Source organism: Chelmon rostratus, chromosome 1, assembly GCF_017976325.1.
Source record: "Chelmon rostratus isolate fCheRos1 chromosome 1, fCheRos1.pri, whole genome shotgun sequence".
NCBI lineage: Eukaryota > Metazoa > Chordata > Actinopteri > Chaetodontiformes > Chaetodontidae > Chelmon > Chelmon rostratus.
The window spans coordinates 15772716-15792003 of record NC_055658.1 but is presented as its reverse complement, the minus strand read 5'-3'; the positions used below and the strand labels follow the sequence as shown (position 1 = coordinate 15792003).

At 38.7% G+C, this 19288-nt stretch overlaps 1 protein-coding gene across 5 annotated transcripts; it reads right to left on the bottom strand.

The window, feature by feature from the left end:
- Positions 1 to 7705, bottom strand: btbd10b (BTB (POZ) domain containing 10b). 5 transcript variants are annotated; one of them, XM_041933344.1, is made up of 9 exons: positions 7585 to 7705; positions 6935 to 7086; positions 5191 to 5387; positions 4503 to 4818; positions 4211 to 4313; positions 3201 to 3321; positions 2730 to 2927; positions 2517 to 2627; positions 1 to 1057 (listed from the first exon to the last, which is right to left on the bottom strand). In XM_041933344.1, exons 2-9 carry the CDS (start codon positions 7033 to 7035, stop codon positions 726 to 728), a joined length of 1479 nt encoding a protein of 492 aa, XP_041789278.1. In that variant the 5' UTR covers positions 7036 to 7086; positions 7585 to 7705; the 3' UTR covers positions 1 to 725. The 5 variants fall into 5 exon arrangements, with proteins under 5 accessions (XP_041789278.1, XP_041789260.1, XP_041789286.1 ...); XM_041933326.1 differs by having other exon boundaries at positions 7506 to 7593; XM_041933352.1 differs by having other exon boundaries at positions 5191 to 5384; positions 7506 to 7593.
- Positions 7706 to 19288: the final 11583 nt, after the last annotated feature.

Genomic DNA, 19288 nt, shown 5'->3' with positions numbered 1-19288 from the left:
GTTATTTTGATGTCTTTATTTGATGATTTTACGTTTTATTTTTAAACAACAAATTTCAAGCTTTGCACAAAAAATTCTGACCACAACAGCCTGTGCTCTGCTTAATATCTTGGCTGCGGGAGGAGCATAACATCACATATCAGATCCAGCCAATGACTACATACCCAATTACAAGATTCAAAGACATCTGAGAGAAGTTCAACTGGAGATCATGACACTAAGTGGCGATGACTGATTTTCTCCATGACCTGAAAGTCATTTTTTTTCCATAGCAAGTCTTGTATTCTTCCTCCCAAAGCACATTTAGTAGTTAGGCCACCCGAGAGATTCAAAATCAAACTTATCAGTGAAATAAATCCTGTGAGAAAACAGTGACACCACAAGTGTGCTCAGCCAAACCCATCAAATTAAGGTACAATAACATTGTGAATAATAATGTTAATAATAAGTGTTTTACAGTTTTTTTTCTCCAAACAGAAAAATAAATTCCTTTGGTCAAGTAAAAAACAAAATGAAAATAATAGTGAACACTTATTTTCATCAGTCTTATGTCCCTCACATTTTGTTCTCTACAGTCAACCAGGTTCTTGAGGCTCTAAGGCTGCAAAGGAGGTGTCAAGGCAATATGGTTATGGTGCCCCTGGCGCTCCATGCTGCAGCATGCTGGGAGTAGGACTAGAGGAGTAAGAGAGGGGCAGAGGCATTGAAAGAGGACCGGTGTGTCCTCAGACAGCAGGTGAAGGTGCATCAGGGTCAGGCTCGTTGCTGTAGTTGTTGCTGTAGTGATTCCCACTAGGTGGGTGATTAGGCAGGATGTCCAGTTCATCCACTTGAGGACCAGGGTGCATCACCACCAGCTGGTCCTGGGGGATGTCTGCTGCAGCCGCCGCCAGGTTAGTGATGGACTTGGACTTGACACACTGGAAGTCCACATGACGACTCTTACCCTCTTCCTTTTCCCAGGACATGCGGATGAAGGGCCTCTGGACGTAGTTGTAAATCACCTCTGGACGACCTCCTGGTCGTTTTTTAACTTTCTCTTTATATGTAGGGTAGCCTGCAGAGTTAATAGTGTGGACAAATCATTAGCCCAGTTTGTGTTAACAAGTACTGACCACCTAGAATACAAAAACACCAGAATAATGAGACAAGAGCTCACTAACACTAACAACATTTCAGCAGAAGTAGTTTTGATATATAATGTCCACACTGACAACAGTTGAGTTTCAACGGCTGGACTTATTTTGGGGAAAATTTAGTTACTTTGTAACTAGTTCACATTTTCACCTTGTGTCTGTTCACTGATTAGTTTTACATCATAAATCGGTTACGTGAAGCAGCAGCACCGAGAGGAACTTATTGTAGTTTGTGTGAACATCTAATAAGCAAAGATTAAAACCTTTTACTTGACATTTTTGTCCATTCATTTTAGGGATGGGTGTTTCAAGCAAAAATAGTTTTTGATATTCACTAGGAACTACTTCACCATTCTTCCACCACCCCGTCCGCAGGTCCGGACCAGACCGCTGCAGCCTCGGTTATCTAGACATGTGTACACTGACTATTTTGACTTACTGCCTGTAGCATGTACTTAATGATGGCTGCGATAACATGCAGGCGCTCTTGACTCCAACACAGAAGGGAGAGATACTCCCCACAACACCCAACAGACTACATCACGTCCACACACTTAAAAACAGGGGAAAATATTTTAAGACAAGATGACAGTCGCATTAACTATTTGATTTTTTTTTTTTGTTAATTATTGAATGACTATTTAAAAATGATGATCCATCCCTGATTCATATAACACACACACACTCAACAGGGGAAAAGGCAGACTAATGTGTATATACAGTAAACCACATACCGGCATTATTGCAATACATGAAACTGAGTTGTTTTGTTTTGTGAAATTTGATAGTTTTGTCTCATACATACAGATGTATACATATCTAAGATACTATCCTGTATCTTAGAAGACATTGTTCTCAGTAAAAACAAAACAAAGCCCTGCTCGATGTCAGTTGTCTTCCCTGTCCTTTTACGACAACTCCTTTGCAGCTACTCTGCACTTGTATAGTCCTCAATCACTGATCATAATATTTATTTGAATGTTTAACTCCTTCTGTATCACTATGCCTTTAGTTTAGTTCAGACACCAACTAGATGATGGCATTTTAATGACTATTAACAGTTTTCCTGCTATCTGCAAACAAACAGATCTATCATGTTTATGTGATTTCCCTTTGCCTTTATCACTGTGTTTTCTGGATTATAGTTGTCTCATGAAAGCCTTGCTGCCCAACATAAGCAATACTTTCAGTGGAATAACCTGCTCTTACATTGTGCACTGCTATTAATGAAAGCTTTGGCTTGATTTCTATGTCAGTGGTTCTTCTGTCAGCGGCTCAAAACTGTGACTTGTGTGAATAATGAGCATTTCACTAATAGCATCCTCCACTGACATGAAATATTAAAAACATCAATATTTATCATTAGAGGGTTCAACTTACCTTCAATGCCCAGTCGTATTTTCTTTAATCCTCTCTCCTTTAAAACTGATTTGGCAACATCTCGGTTCTCAATATACTTGAAAAATCTATACAGTTTTGTGCTGTAGATGACTGCAAAGAGAAGAAAGCAAAACAACATTTCATGATCACATATCTGTCTTTTGTGTACAAGCAGACCTGTGTGTCTATAGTCCGTATTAGGTGTGTACTCACTCTGTGAATACTCTTCTCCCATTTGTGGTGGATATTCTTCATCCCAGTCAACTACATCATCATCAGTAAGGACTACAATGTGGCATTCCCTCTCTCCGCTTTGGGCACTGGCCACCATCAACGGCAGAACCATTTCCTCCAGATAAAACTCAAATTGCCGCCGAGCTCCGTCATTGGACAGCTCATGCATCAGGGCACCTGATATCAGAGGAAATTGAGATTATCAGTTAGAAGATGTGAACCAATTCACAATGGCTCTCAAGACTGTCCACCATGAGTTAGAGGACATAAATAAAACTTAATATAAAACATTTCTACCTACTACACAATATATTAGTGGTTATGCACTTTATTTGCTGTGTTAAGATGTTGAGGGTGAAAATGATAAGGCAGCTTATTGTATCCACTGACTCAAACTGCCACTGTTAATTGGTAACACTAACAGCTTCAGTGACCTAGAGAAGTACTCACTAAGGTCTCTGCATTTGATGGTGCTGTAGTCGAAGGAGATGCATAGATAGTCACACGCCTCCCGCAGCTCAGGGATGGAGATTCCATCAGGACAGCGGATTATCCCAGATTTGTAGTAATCCTGTCAATTAGATGGAAATCACATTGAAGGTAGTTATTTCAAATGCCGTGTTAATCCATTACCTCATAAGATAAAATAAACATGGAAAAAATCAGGTGCCTACACTTAACAAACGCTCAAAGCTTTCAATGAAAAAACAAACATAAAATCCAACACTGTAAAAGTATCTTACTTTGGTACAGCACCTTGCCATCTAACAGAAGATTTAGAGTGCCACGGGTTACACTTCACAGGTTGCTGAACAACATTCGCTATTCAACCTGTCAAACTTTTACAAGATGTGTTCTAAGTAGGCCAAGGGCAACATGCAGTTAGCCAGGAATTGAAATGTAAGACTTAATATGTAATATGTACTGTATACATATCGTATACGTATGCACGTGACACTAAATGTCAAGCAGTGAAACAAAATATATTGCAGTTGTCTCTCCTTACTATTGTGCTGTAGTTTAATGTCTTTTTTGCTTGTATGTTTATGAAATGGAGGAATGTGACAATTAAGTATTACCATACGTAATTTTCCCTAGGTCACCAACAGCAGCAATTTCAATCATTAGCATATCAATCACTGAATCACAAATTAAATTACATTTTCCTGCATTTTGACTAATAACACAATCAGTTGCCATTTTTTTTTAGACACATCTAGTTAAATGCAAAGCAGGCAACACACAGCAGCCCTGCTGCAAATCCCTTCTTCATGAAGGTTATAATGCTCAGTGTTTGTTGATACTATCACAGAAGGGTGATGCTTTTTCTTTATGGGCACTTTGCTGGCTGTACAGTAGTTTGTGGTGGTGCTGAACTGCATTCTGTTATACTGGGAAGTGTCTAATTTATGGTCTACCATTGTTGATATAAATAGAGAAAATGTCAGCAAGAGACTGACCAGAATTGCTCGAAAAACTGTTGAGCTAATGCCCTCAGCCACCTCGTACTCCCCCTTCTCGTTGGGCCGTGTGAAATTATGTTCTCTTCCAGATCCAAACATTCTGAAATGAAGAAACTTTGGTTTATTCTCGAATTACAGACGATGGAAATCCAAACTTTCCAGAGCAGTTATATGTACATTTACATGTATAACCATTTAATTTATATATTACTGATTAGTAAAATACTTTGAGTTATTGTGGCTACAAAGAACAAGGACAAATAGTAATGATGCTCAAAGTGTACTGTACCTGCCCAACATGGTATTGGGTTGTGCAGTGAAGATGGAAGGATCTACTACAAAGCGTGTGTTGTCAACAATCAGAGTGACCCTTTCTGAGGTCCTAATGTTTCGGTTTCCGACAGTGGCACTGGCTCCTCCCTCCTTGGGATTCTCGTAGACAAAGACCATTTCTCCAACACCCAAGCTTTTGAAGGTGCCTTCAGTACTGGACAGGCTGCTGTTACGACTGCTCACCACCCCACTACTACTGGAGCCACTGGGAGAGACTCTCTGAGGCCGTGGACTACTGGGCCTTGATGATGGGCCACCATCTCGATCACGGTCTACAAACATAAAGTAGAACAACATCCCATCAAATAAGAACTTAATTATTGACGTCGTTGACCGTTTTGCACCTTGATTTGGAGGTGTTTGTAGTCATGAGAAACAATCTTGAATAACCAGGTTTGGTATTATCTTTGGTTTCCATTTCAGTAATGGTCCACTGCAGATGTAAAACTAGCAGAGGCCCTACTCAGAACATATGACTTGTATCCAGGTGATGAAATTACAAGCTGTAAGAAACAGCAGAGATATAAGCCATGTCTGAGTTGTAAGTTGATAAATGTCAGCTGTTCTCAACAGTAGCTGCCAAGAGCTGTGGACTTCTAACATGACATCCATACAAGCTCTCTATTCTCTCCATGCACACTCACCGCTGTTGTGTTGGCGGGTGGGTGAGGTGACGTTGCGAATGCAGGGGGTGAGCTGGCCTTCTCTCTCATGTGAGGAGTCCCTGGAGCGATCGCTGGAGCGGCGGCGGTCACGTGAGCGGTCACAGCCTCCACTGGCACCATGCAGGCTCATCTTCCTCTGTTCGGCCTCCACTCGAGATGCTCGGGCCTGACTGCTGCTTTTCAAGACAAAAGCATACTTAACATTCCTCTCTCTTTCTTGGAGGCCACAGGGTATCTTCATTTCCTAGCTGTAACTAGACAGACTCAAGAGTTTTACAGGTGTTACGCACACTACCTCTGAGCACTTGTTAACAAAAGATGTTCACACCACTGTGCAATTGCTAACTAAATCCAAGTACAAAAAACAACAAAGAACCAGAACATTTCCCTTTCACTTTAACACTGTTGTCATAGTGTTTATTGTATCCCCATTATATGGTTTACATACAACTAATCTCATAATTATTATTTTATTGAATTATATATCATGCCAAATCACAACAAAAGTTGTCTCAAGACACAATATATAGTACATTGACTCTAGCAAGTTTACATATGAGACAACAGGAACCAGACCTACCACATTCTGTAAGCTTGAAATTGGAGTATGACTCACATGCTTAGAATGCAGCCAAGTTGTGTTGCCATCACCTTTGACGTATAATCGGACACAAAACTAAAATCAGAGATTTCTGAGCTTTTAACACACTTCTTGTGTGATCTAATCAAACCTTGTAGAGAAGTTACACAAGGTAGTACATTTAGAAGTCAAGTGCAAGACATTGTAAATGACATAGGATGGCGTACTGTGCAACATTTTTAATTACCAACAGAAAAAAATCAGTATACATGTTACTAATTTCATAAAAGGGAGATTGGGAAGAGGTGGTAGACACAGCTGCTGAGTAATAATATGCGATCAGTACAAACCCACCACTGACCACAGGCAAACATCACAGGTACGCAGGTACACCTCCCTTGAAATGAGACCAAATTGGCAAGTCTCAGCTCTTCCTGCCTATTCTATTCTACCATCCTGTGCCTGTCAAAGAGGCCAAGATGTGATGTATTTTGCACATTATTAATCTCTATTTTGTTTAAAGTTGTGTCAAAGTTAAATCCTTGTACACTTTAGTTAACATCTTCTATCATGATATGTGTTATTCTACAGCATGATCATATACAATTAATTTTATTCAAACGCATCTTATACACCACGTACAGATAAAATAACCAAATGGGAATCTCTGATTTTGGCTAATCTATTGATTTAAATAACTGGACATTCAAGCAGTTTCACCAGATTTACAAACATCAAATATTGTCATAAAACAGACCTGCTTATTGATCTGTAATGGCCTCATAACAACAAGTAATATTAAAAGGACAGTTAACTTGGCACAAACTTGTCTTTGATCATTGGCAAGTCATTCAATTTTATGTAACTGTATACATTATCTTACATATTGCCCTATGCCCTATATATATATATATATATATATATATATATATATATATATATATATATATGAGCAACACCTTGGAGCAATACCTAATAATTTTACTTTTATGCCATATTATTCAATATTATCGTTTAACATTCCAAGTCACAAATGCGTGACTACTCTTAAATGCAGCATCAATCCTGTCCTAACAGTGAGTGACACGAAATTGCTGCTTTGGACTTTTCCCATGAGGTCTGACAGATTGTCAGCTGGCTCACCTCGAATGCTTGCAGAGTTTGCGAGGTCGGCTTGTTGCTTTTCGTTCCCAGTTTTCGGTGTCACTGGAGTTACTGTCATATGACTGCAGACGCGCTGCCATCACCCGTACAGAGGGGAGTCCGGTCTGGATCTTTCACCGTTCATAATCTGGCTAATGGCGAAATCAACAAGTCAGTTCGATCACCTAGCGAACCACGAGCTAGCTGTTGTCAGCTAACAAAATACTTTGACAACTCAGTCAGAGTTCACGTGTGTTGTCGCCTTGAATGTAAACGAGGCTGTATGTGCCGCGGCTGTGGTTGACAATGAACTGTTGAATGAGTATAACACACCTCAGGACAAAGTCTTGTCAACGTTTCTGTCAGACTGAGTCAGCCTACGATTAGGTTAGCTAGTTTGCTATGTTAGCATACCTAGCTAGCTAACCTTAGCTGGCGTTGCTAGCTGTATGATCCAACACTAGTAACAGTATTCTGAGACAGCTGTTTGGCTAGTGAAGTTGTCCCAACAGTACTGAAATAAATGCTGTCATATTCTAGGCAGATATGACAAAAAATAAAAAATAGCTACCCAGTTGGCTACGTTTTCCGTTGTAGTGTAATCCCAAACGCTCACCAGCTAACCAGCCATCTCCTTTCAAAACACTCACCCAGATGACGTCCAACGTGACGGCCGTTATTGGCTTGACGTGTTGACGCACACAAAGCTAGAAATTGTAGCTATTGCTAAACTTGATAATTGGGTTAGCTTTGTCTGAAAAGCGGATCACATGTGAAAATGCAAATGTTTTAAAGGAAATCGATTTGTTTTTAATAACTAATAGAACGATGTAATGTTTTTCCTAAAAAGGGAACCGAGAGTTGACTGATTCTGGCAGATCTCGCGATATGTGGCGTGTGCATTTTCCTTTTTTTATTGCTCACTTTATTAAAAAGTAAGGACACACAAAAGCGACTAGGGTTGACAGACTTTTTGCTAGAAAAAAGATTCAGCAATTTTAATGTTTTTATCCCTTGTGGACAACAGCAGAGGTTTGGATCAAATTATAAATTACGTTTACAAGGAAATATTGCTTTTTGCTTTTTGTGGTCTGTCTATCCCATGGTTTGTGCAAGATCAGAGAAGATGAAAATAGTTCTTGTGAAAATATCAAACATGGATTAAAGCTAAAAAATAGAAAGTGGAAGGTATTTATGTATGGTCTCAACCTGAGACCTCTGTTGTGGAGAGGAAATTAAAAAAAAACCTGCAAAGGAGCCACAGATGGATATAATAGATGTTGTAAATTCAGTATTAGGCTTATAGTAAGTCTAGCATCAGTTATTCAGAGATGGTGAATGAGTTGCAGGGTCACCTTATGATTGAAATAGGCCAAGCCCTTTCAGACATCTCGAGGAGAACAAAACAGCACAGACACAATGGGGTGTAGAGTGGCAGAAGAGGACAAGCTTCTCTGGGTGAAGCAAACTGCTAACAGTGATGGACATTATCCTGCAAAAAATAAAAATAAAAATAAAAAATTGAGCTATTCTGGACCCTAACTCCTGCATGCTGTGCCCCAGCCTCTCTGCATAGAATACCATGGCATACAACTTCCAAGTCAAGTTAAAGAAATCACACCTGTCGTAGCAGGTTTTACAGTAACATTACTTGCCCTATATAGACTTTTTAAAATTCCATCAAAGCAAGTTTATGGGCAGTCGTCACACAGTAAGGAATGAATTAATAGAGCCTGCCTCCATAATGGCAGCTAAAAGTTTGTGTCAGAGAGCGGCAGAGTGGTAAGAGACAACTCATCTTTTTAGTATTAGTATTTTGTCTTTATTCTTGGAATTCAGATCAAGTCAAACAGCAACCAAGCTGGAATCAAGAAAAGGCTGGAGTTGATCATTGTGCAGTATATAGGGTATGAGATGTAAAGAAAAACAGAAATCATTTATTAAATCATTGTGTTTCAACTATTACATCATTACCTGAATCGCTTTCTTATAGATACAGACAGGTGAAAAGGTAACAGAGTTTGTGATTTGGAGGAAATGTTACAGGTGGCGAAAAAGGAGAATGTTGGATTATTTATCAGCACACACAATGTCATTTCAATTTATTAATTCAGGTATGAAATGTAATATGCTGAAATGATAGTTATTTATATGTAATGCGAGGCAAGATAGTTGAGTTTTTATAAAAGGACACAAGATAGCAAAGAGCTAAACAGCATACAGCATTGGGCATAAACAACTGTGAGATTTTTATGTGATAATCAGAAACGATTGAGGTGAGGGAGTTCAAACAGACATTTCTTTTCAGAGGAGGTTTTGGTGGAGAGAATTCAGTGAGATTTGTGAGCAGAAGCAAAACAGATCATGCCAATCAAAACTAGAATACAAACAAATCATTCCTATTTCTACAAGTCAGTACAGGAAAGGATGGCTGCTTTGTGAAACAACACACACAGTACATGTAAGACTAGCTGTTTAGTTGGTCCTTATTTGCACATTACAAAATACAGTAAACAACATACTTTTTAAAGAGTGAATTTTGACACCACACCTGTAGTCAGAACAGGAGAGTAGAAGGTCATATTTAACGTTTTAAAAGTGAATCTGTGAATTGAGGCCTGTTTTTTCTTCCATATGATGGCCTGAGAAACTAACTTTAATCCTACTATTAGACATTGCAAAAGAATGTAAACAAATAAATTAAATAAAAGATAATAGAAATATTTAACATACAGGCAATAAATAAATAAAAAGAAAATAACATAACCACAAAACATAAACAAAATAATGAGTAAACACAGAAATCCATAAATAGATAAACTAAATAAATAAACAATAAAAAAGACAAACATACAAAATAATAACAGCTAGAAACAATTGTCTGACACACTGTCAGATGCTCAAATTTTGCTTGGGGCTTCTGTTTTAGTGAGATTGTGTCAGTAAATATGTTGTCTTCAGCTCTTCCATGTATCTGATCCTAACACGTCATTTGGGAAAAGATTTTTAACATTCCCTGATTGTGCATGTTGTGGTTTGGTACTGGCAACAATTATGTCCTTTAATTTTTCCTGAAGCCAGTCCTGTCTTTCTCCCACTTGTTTGTGTTCCCGAACGTTGTGCATTAGCTGCACCTCACTGATGGTTCTCTTTCTGTAGAGACAGAAAATACACTGTTAAAAGTCAAGGAAGACTGAAGAAACTGTGAATTATTTATTCTAGTTATTAATTATTTTCACTTTTTTAAAGCAGATTTTACCTCAGTGGTTTAGCCTCTATGTGCAAACTGGTGAGGAAGAGTATCAGAACCAATGTTTCCAAGTGCCTCAAAGAAAACATGATGACAAACTGAAACACATTAAATCAAATAGTGGTTACAAAAATTGCCTCCCAATATGACACTTGGTGTTTCTTTGATCATATCCAGTTGTACAATGAGACATTCTAATGCTGATCCACTGTCATGCCATTCTTACCAGAGTTTCTGTCCTTAAATCCAGGAAAAAGTATGGCAGGTTTTGTTGAGACAGTACTGTATCGGTGCAGCAAAGAAGTCAAACTTGTTGATCAGTCTTTCGTGTGACGAAGGCTCTCTCCTTTATATACAGCATAGCCCTCCCCTGGTCATCAATGAGCCATTTTCACTGTTGATGCTGATGTCACTTTTCCAATGCATCGATGGGGACAGGCATCTGCATGACACCACCTCCGCCACCACTCACTACTAACTCATCTTTCAACACCTCTGCAAAGTGCCCTGTTCGTCACACTCTTCTTGAACTTGCTCCATTTTCACTCTTCATGCTGAATAATGAAAGTTTTACTCTCACGCTAATGTGTCTCACACGAAACAGTCTGTGAAAGAAATATTAGTGGGGATATCTCTAATTGGATATGTCTCATGCAGATGGACTGCAGTGAAAACATATACTCTTTGAAATGGCAATGACTGTCAAGCTTAATTTATTAGCAATGCAATTTATTTTATGGTTCACCTCATGCAAGCATCTAAAGGTCGTGAAGAGGTGCAACTGGGCCAGCCCAGAGCAATCGAAGTGAAGAGACCAGCCTGGTCCTGATTAATAGTTACTCTCGACGAGAGAAGAAGAGATAGACACATCTATTCAGTGCTGGTTGTTCATAGAGTCGGGAGACGGCACCTGCTCTTTGACTGAATTTCTACAGATCATCATGCAGAGTGCTCCCACTCTGTCCAAATTATCTGTCGCTGACAAAGTCCCACTGCAGAACCTGTTGAGTATATATCTTGCATCAGTGGTGAAGCTGTCATAGGCGTCCTTGAAATGAAAGCACATTTGACCATTTTTGGTGCTTTTGGAGCCAAATTTACATGTCTACATATTCTATCTTCTAAGAGAAATTAGCCTGCATGATGCACACTTGTTTGACTGTGTATAAACTTGCAGTATGAGCGGCCCCATGTGAACAGTCAGGCATTATTTCAGTAAGAATGGGTGGACTACAAATTTGAAAAAAAACAAAACAAAACATACAGTTAACTTATTCTTTTTAAATGTGTAGCATTGCTGTTGTATGATGTATGGGTTGTGAATCACCTTGTCATAGTGTCACAAGGTGCATTAGGTAACCATGAAAGACATTTTCTAAATGTGGCAAAGGAATGGCTATGCCATGACTGAAGGAATAGGTGCCACAGAAAGGACCTATATCTTTCTGTCATTAAGGTTCCCTGCACAATATGTTTTGTATTTACAGTGTCCTCTGGCAATTATGCACGTTTTCAGACTATACTGTTTCTTTTTTTTGGGGGGGGGGGGTCATTTTTACATTTCAATTTATGATTCAACTCCTAAATCATTAAACATTTAGTTTAAATAATCTAACATTATCATTATTTTGATGGGTAAAGAGCTTTAAGTGGCTCTATATTACCCCATCATTCGAATATATCATCATCCCATATGTCAGTATACTCATTTAATGTCAGACTTATTAACTAAATAAGATTTGCGGTGTGTATTGGAAACATAGTTGATCTTCCATAGAAATCCATATATGGATGCAAGGTTGTTATAACAGGCCAGTGCTCCTGGCTCAGGCTGGACCTCCACTGGGAGAAACAAAAGGATAGAGTACTTGAGAGGCCATATAGTTGATGCTGACCTGTGTCTTTATCAGCTCTCTCCATCATGCACGAAAACAGCACTCAGCACCACCTTTGACGTGGCTCAACTAGGCTAGATTTTTTGCACATGTGTAGTACACTCAGCCGAGTTGCTCTCATTACCTCATGCGGGCACAACGTGAGCCATCCCAGCAATGGTATGCAGCTGGTGTGCTTGGACTTGACAAGGATTGATGGGAAGAATTGCACGCAAATCATTAACTTGGGTCACCCCCCTGTCACAAAGAAAGTAATGCACATAAAAATGACTTGTCTCTTTGAACTATATATAAGTGTAAGGGCTGTAAATAGGTTGCCTCTATACATATTAGGGTTTCGAAAGTCCTTTTGATGAGTTTCAGATGGTCATATTCACCATACTTGCTGTTCATTTAATGTTTTGTCTCACCTGTTGTGTTGAGTTCTGCATTAAGGTAATAACACGAGTTTAATTCATTTTAATCCAACGTGTGAGATGTGTTTTCCAAATGAATGTTATTTGTATATCCAGCAAAAGACACGTTCATTTATCTGGGCGCTGTATTGTATGTTTAAAGGTATGGAAGGACACCAGGACCATATAATACTTTCCCAGAAATCTATAAATGGAGTTACTTTTTTCATGAAATGAGGTCACCTCACTTGAAGATATCATGTAACGAAACAGGATAAATTTAGACTGACGACATCATCCCACCACACAAACCACACGAACACATAGAATACATATCTAAATCATAACGTTTGGACAACAATTTATTGCCTATGAAGGAGGCAGAATCCAGAGCGGCAGTAAATCATTCAGATGTTTGTGCATCCAAGTCTTCTTGGAGCTACTCAACCGTTTCTCTGCCTAGCCAAATGTTTTTATTCCTTCATGAAGTAGGTTTGCAGGGATACTCTATGCCAGTCTTGTCAGTGTCATTTTATGTGGGTACCCACACTCACATCAATCTATCACATACTTTTGCTATGTCCATTTGACTACCCGGCACAGGTGGTGGTGGTGTCAAGTTAGTAGTTAGTATCTCTTCACTGTTGTGCACGTAGAGCTCTGAGTCCACAGACTACATAGAAAGAACCAGCCGGGACGGATCCAATTTTTCTTCATTCTCATCACAATCATTCTCACATGATAATTAGCAATATAATAATTAGAATATCTGGTTAAGAGATTCAAGGGATTCAAGATTCAAGATTCAATTAAGTCTTTAAATTAAAATGTTCTCCCTTTATTTTTTTAAAGGGGAACTTCAGCCATGTTACACATTAAAGTCTGTCTACAGGTCTCGGGGAGAACTACTTTATATGTGAAAAAAGTTACATAAAGTCTTTGTGGCTCCAGAGGAAGCTATGTGAAGTCTGAGAAATGTCCTCAAGTGATGTCAATTTCAGATTGGATATAATAATTTAAAAAATCTCTTGTTCTGCTAACTTAGTTTTGGTAAAACTGTCCATCATGACACCAATAATGTTACAGGACAGCAATGTTAAATCTCTAATATTCACATTTCATGAAATACTGCATTTTCTTGAATAGATTTTTTTTGTGGCTGTACCATCCCATCAAATGGAAATATTCTGCAAAATTGTACCCACATTTTCCCAGAATTCAGCGTGACGTATTTGGTATCGTGACGTAAGTTTTTGATTTTCTCTAGAATTCAACTAAACTTCTGCAGGTTTAGTTTTGTGAGCTGAACAGCTTGTACAGCAAAACAATACAAGTGGTAAACATATGGCATAAGGCAAATCTGTGCAGAAGATGGACAGAGCAGCAGTCAAAGGGACTTTTTCTGCTCTGTACATTGTTTTTGTAACATCTTTATTCATCCAGGGGGAGTTGAGCATGCACTTGCTCTTTTCTGCTTATGTTCTGCTGGACACCCACACAGTTATACTTTCATACCTGGGAGCTCCTGAGTAAGACCTGGTTTCTTCTACCGTTGTGCAAGAACCGAGGAGTGAATTGTTAAGAATGGCGGTGCAGTGGTAATTGTTAGTGATGAATAATTGTACATGCAATTTAACCTACAATATGAAATGATCTCAGCCAGTCTGAGATGTTAAACAGTCATCATAATTTGTATCAGACAGTTTGCTGTTATCTGTTTCTCTTCGAAACACAGTCAGTCACAACTTTGCATCACAATTTTAGTTTTCATCCACAAGAGTTCGCTGTTGTCCAACACTTCATATAGCAGAAAATATCTACTACAACTACTACTACAATTCTTGTACACACAAACTCCTTGTTATTAAAATACTTTGTTGGAAATAGTTCTAGAACCACTGTCTCCAACAACACTGAGTTCATACTGAGCACTTCAATAGGCAATTAAAAAGTGATGAAGCAGAACAATATGAAAACACAGAAACGGGTGATAAATTAATGAGAGCAGGAGGCTCCAGTCTGACAGTACAACAACAACAAAATCGAGGGAAGAGACACAGAATAACAATCTAAACCTGTATGTTAAGACTTCAGATATTCCCCACCTCCTGGCCCAGGAGAGCCATGTCATCTACAGCCATACATTTAATACCAGGCGGTCAAGGGAATTTGATCCACACCAGCGGCGGAAAGCTTTAATATTGGACTTAAAATCATCTATTGGAAGGGTTTTCCTGGAGAAATACTTTGAGAAAAGACATTAAAGAAATACAAGACAGTATATAGAAGACACACAAGAATATAAGAAGTTAAAAAAAATACAAAAGAATAGATGAAAATAAGCTGAAATGAAAGAAGACAAAGTAAACACTAGGATATAATGAGTGCAGCTACAGTTTAAGTGGCAAACAGAAGTCTTATGCACTGTTTTCAAGTTTCCTGTGAATTTGTTCCAGATATGTGGTGCATAAAAACTGAATCCTGCTTCTCCACATCTAGTTTTGACTCTGGGGGCACCAAGCAGACCTGTCCCAAACAATCTGAGAGGTCTGGATCATTCATAACAGAGTGGCACAACAAAAATGCATTTTGGTCCTCAACCATTCAGTCCTTTATAAATATGTTATATATCTGTTCTTTGGCATATAACAACGGGAAGCCAGTGCGAAGATCTGAGGGCAGAACGATCCACTCTGTTGGTCTTAGTGAGGACTCTAGCAGCAGTGTTCTGAATCAGCTGCAGCTGTCTGATCGACTCTTTAGAAAGATCTCTACAGACCACATTAAAGTCGTGGAGTCTACTGAAGGAAGGAACAAACCATGGAGAAGTTTGTCTAAACCCTGCTGAGACGTGAGTCCTTTAATTCTTGATATATTCGTATAGTGATACAGTGAGTTTAGATTATGACTGCAGTTTTCCGAACAGCTAGCCTAAGATAGCTGAGATAGCCTAAGAAAAACTGAATGTTGACTATTTGCAGGAGGTCTGATGCCATGCAGTTAAAAATAACTTCAGAAAAAGCCTGTAGGGAGAATATCAAAGCAGCCGCCAGAGTATATTTCATGATCGACAGGATCAAAGTATGTCATGCTGTTAAAATTAATTGATTTTAAGTGGATGCAAGGACAATACAGACCCTGTGGCATGTGACAACCTCTGGGGCCACGAAATGAAGCCAAAGCACCAAGTGCCCAAACCTGCAGTTCCTCTAATGGCCACTTGAGGCTGCCTCCAAAAGCAAGTCAGTCCCTAAAAATCCCCATATTACAACTTTACAGCAGAAATAAACATGTTTACAGCCTGGTACAAAAAATTGGTTTGGTCTGATAATTTCACTGTTCATGACAACTGTACAGGAGGAGAACTTATATAAGTCACCTATTTGAATCATTGATGCTTAAAGTTATGCATAACTATGGGCATGGACGCTTCGAGTGACAGCTAGCCACTAGGTTTCAGCAACAAGAGTTTATTTGGCCCTTCTCATCTCCACCCACGCTCCACCTCCACCATGAGCTAGGAGTTTGGTAGAGCTTCAAACCTGATATGGAGGAACTGACAAGCTTGTCTAATTTTCAGAAGTGTGTCAGTGAAGAAGGAGGCAAATTCATTGCTTGATTTAATGGATAAAAATTCAGGGGTTCAGGGATTTGTCAGCCTGTCAACAGCAGCAAAAAAAGCGTGCACATAATTATTGTTTCTGGCAGTGATGTCAGACAACAGGGACTGCCTTTCATTTCTCAGTACGAAATTAAAAATGCAAAGTCTCCCTTCACAGATTGCATAATGAAGCTGGACACTTGTTTTTCCCACCTGCGTTCAGCTTTTTGACTCTCTAATAAATTTTTACCACCATGGCCACAGTGGTTTTTTTCTTACCAAAGAATACCTTTATATATGTGTGGACGATGGCATCAATGACATTCAAACTTTTAGGAGTGAATAATCAACAAGATCATTAACTGAGTCATGAGTGGAAAGAGAAAGCCTGAATTAAGAATTCACTGGTGCTTTCAGTGACATTCTGTTTTCTGATGAACTCTGATTGTCATCTCAAAGAAAACACAGGAATGGTCATAAAGAGCTGCATCAGTCACGACAACCAATCAGAAAATACTCTAACTACCAGGGGATTTGTGCACAACCCTTGGTAAATTATATGCAATTAGAGCTGATGCACATTACGATGAAAACTATAAACAAATGTAGACATTTACATATGATTTACATCTACACTGTATTAAGTGATTTGCTTCTGCAAAGGTGAAAACTGCCAGATTGCTTGATCTTTACCTAATAAACAATTTACCAAATGTATTATTATGGTAATATAAAGGGCTAATCAAACTAGACAACACTCCTTTTGTTTTCTTTCAAAGAAACGACTTAACAGTTCCCTCATATATGGTCTGGTATTTGAAATGAGGCTGGTAGCACAGGTTAAGCACGTGTCTGCTGTGAGATGAAATGAAAAATGTCACAGCAGCGTTGTCTGGGGTAAAAACAGAATGCAGAAAATACTGCAGTACTTTACTAACATCCACTTTTAGATTTGGCGAAAAACACCTCCTGGTGGGCTTCTCAAGCATTTCCAGGTACTTGCTGGAAAGTTTTACTCTCCAGGCTCATGTGAGACAGAAAAGAGGTAGAAATAGAAGAGATGTATCCAGGTGTGTGAATAACTGAGCAGTTTAGCAACATTGCTCGATTATTTGTTTCATAATGTATAGTGTTGCTGGTCTCGCTGTGTTTTCCTGTTCACGTATTTGTAATACATATTTTTAGATTCACATGCATTCTTACATTTCAGGCTATATAATAGTATGCTGCACCAGTCTCATCGCACAAGTTGTTACATCTGCTGTTAGTGTTTTCTTCTTGTTGCTGATACGTGTTACATAAAGCATTCCCAGGGGTCTTAAAGTATAACAAAGCATGTCCCAGTATATTTCTGTGTATATTCTAACTTGAGAATCTAAAGCTATCACCACCACTAGAATAGTGGTAAGAATGGCAATAATGCACTTAAAATGCCTCTTCATTGAGTTACAGGTGACAGCACTGATGCAGTCATCTGTCATGTCCATGAGGCTGTGAAAACATGTTCTGTTCACAAAAAACATTTTATTTTCTTGCACAGGTAAATTTGTGTGCAGCTTATTAAATCACTGAAATCATATTAAATACTTGAGTAATGAATGTAATGCATAAATAAACTCTTTGATATAGCAGGTCCTTAGCTCTTAAATAAATAAGAAATAATAATACTGTCAAACAGCTGCCACTTTTTCAGTAAAGACTTTACATATATTTTTTTTTTGGCTCTGTGCACCCAAATTTTACCTTGATAATGAAAATGTAAACTGACTGAAACTGAGCCACTCTTTTAGGTTGATATGGTGAACTTATTAACGAACAGCTGGTTATTTATACATACAGTTATGGAGCAACATTATCATTCATTTGGACTTGAGTTTCTGTCCATCTGGTAAGTCCAATATTCACTCACGTTTTGGTCTCCACCAGCTCCTGAGGAGGCTGGGGGTGGATTGACGTCAGGTGGCTTGATACGTGACAAAAAATTGTGTTTTAAGTTTGCCAAAGGTTTTTTTTTGTTGTTGCTTTTCAATTTAAATATATTGTCAGTCACATTGTTTGTGAGAGGACTGATGCACTATGTACTGTAACATTTTACCAGCTGGCTTCAAATGTGCGGGTATATTTCAACACATACACACATAGTCATGCCTCCATCCGTTCAAGTGCTCTTATGATGCCTCTACCAACATCACAGTAGCATGATCTAACTAGAAAATACCCCAAAACACAGCAAAAGCAGATTAATAAGGCATCGTTTTAAATAAAAAACCTCCTAGTCTCGCTGGTGTTCTGCATCACATATTGATTTTCTCTGAAGTCTATTTACAAGGAATGCTGCATTGCTCAGAGCCCAAAATGAAATTCATGGAAAAATACTGTGTCCAGACTATTATTAGTTTTGATCAGTGTGTTTAACGTTGGAAAACAATTCAGAGTGATTGATTCTCTATCCTCTCGTGCTTTTTAACTTCCACAGTCATTTTAAGACATCAACATAACACTTGATAGCTCAATGTGCAGCAAAAACAAGGCTGAGCTGCGAGGGGCCTGAGACCCCCTCTTTGTCTGGCATAATCAATCCAGCTGGTATATTGCCTGTGTACATGTTTAAATTCAGACAATTCATACTATAGTAATGACTCTGTAAAGATATTGCATTTGCACGTTCCAATGTAGTACAGTTGTTTGGCAATGTTTGGTTGGCACTCTCTTCTGTTTACACACCTACACTGAACAAATCTGAAAGCAGATGCAGTTTGTGTGTGATTCATCATTTGAGGCCTTGAGCTTTTGATCATTTGAACATTTATGTGCACACACTTGATACTCTCCACGTTTCCCACCTGAAATAAACAGACCATCCCCTCACATGGCTCGTGGAGCAACACCTCGCTCATAAATGTTTGTGCCGTTTCGTCAAATTTATTTAAATTTCTTCCGTGCAGAATTTACTTGTATAAAGTCCTGACACATATTTTGCAGCGGGAATGGAAACTTCTTCTTTCTAGCCAATGAATATTTAATGCAGAGAAAGGTTGCTTTAATAAAATAGTGTGCAGGCCAGTCAAAGACATGTTGGACCAAGAAGAGTGTCTTGGGGGAGCTTCTGTTGCTTCTGTGAAAGAAAAATATCAGCCTGTGAATACTAAAAGGGACAATAACAAAGCAGGGAGAAAGACAGGGAGGAAAAGAGAGAGAAGGAGAGATTCATCT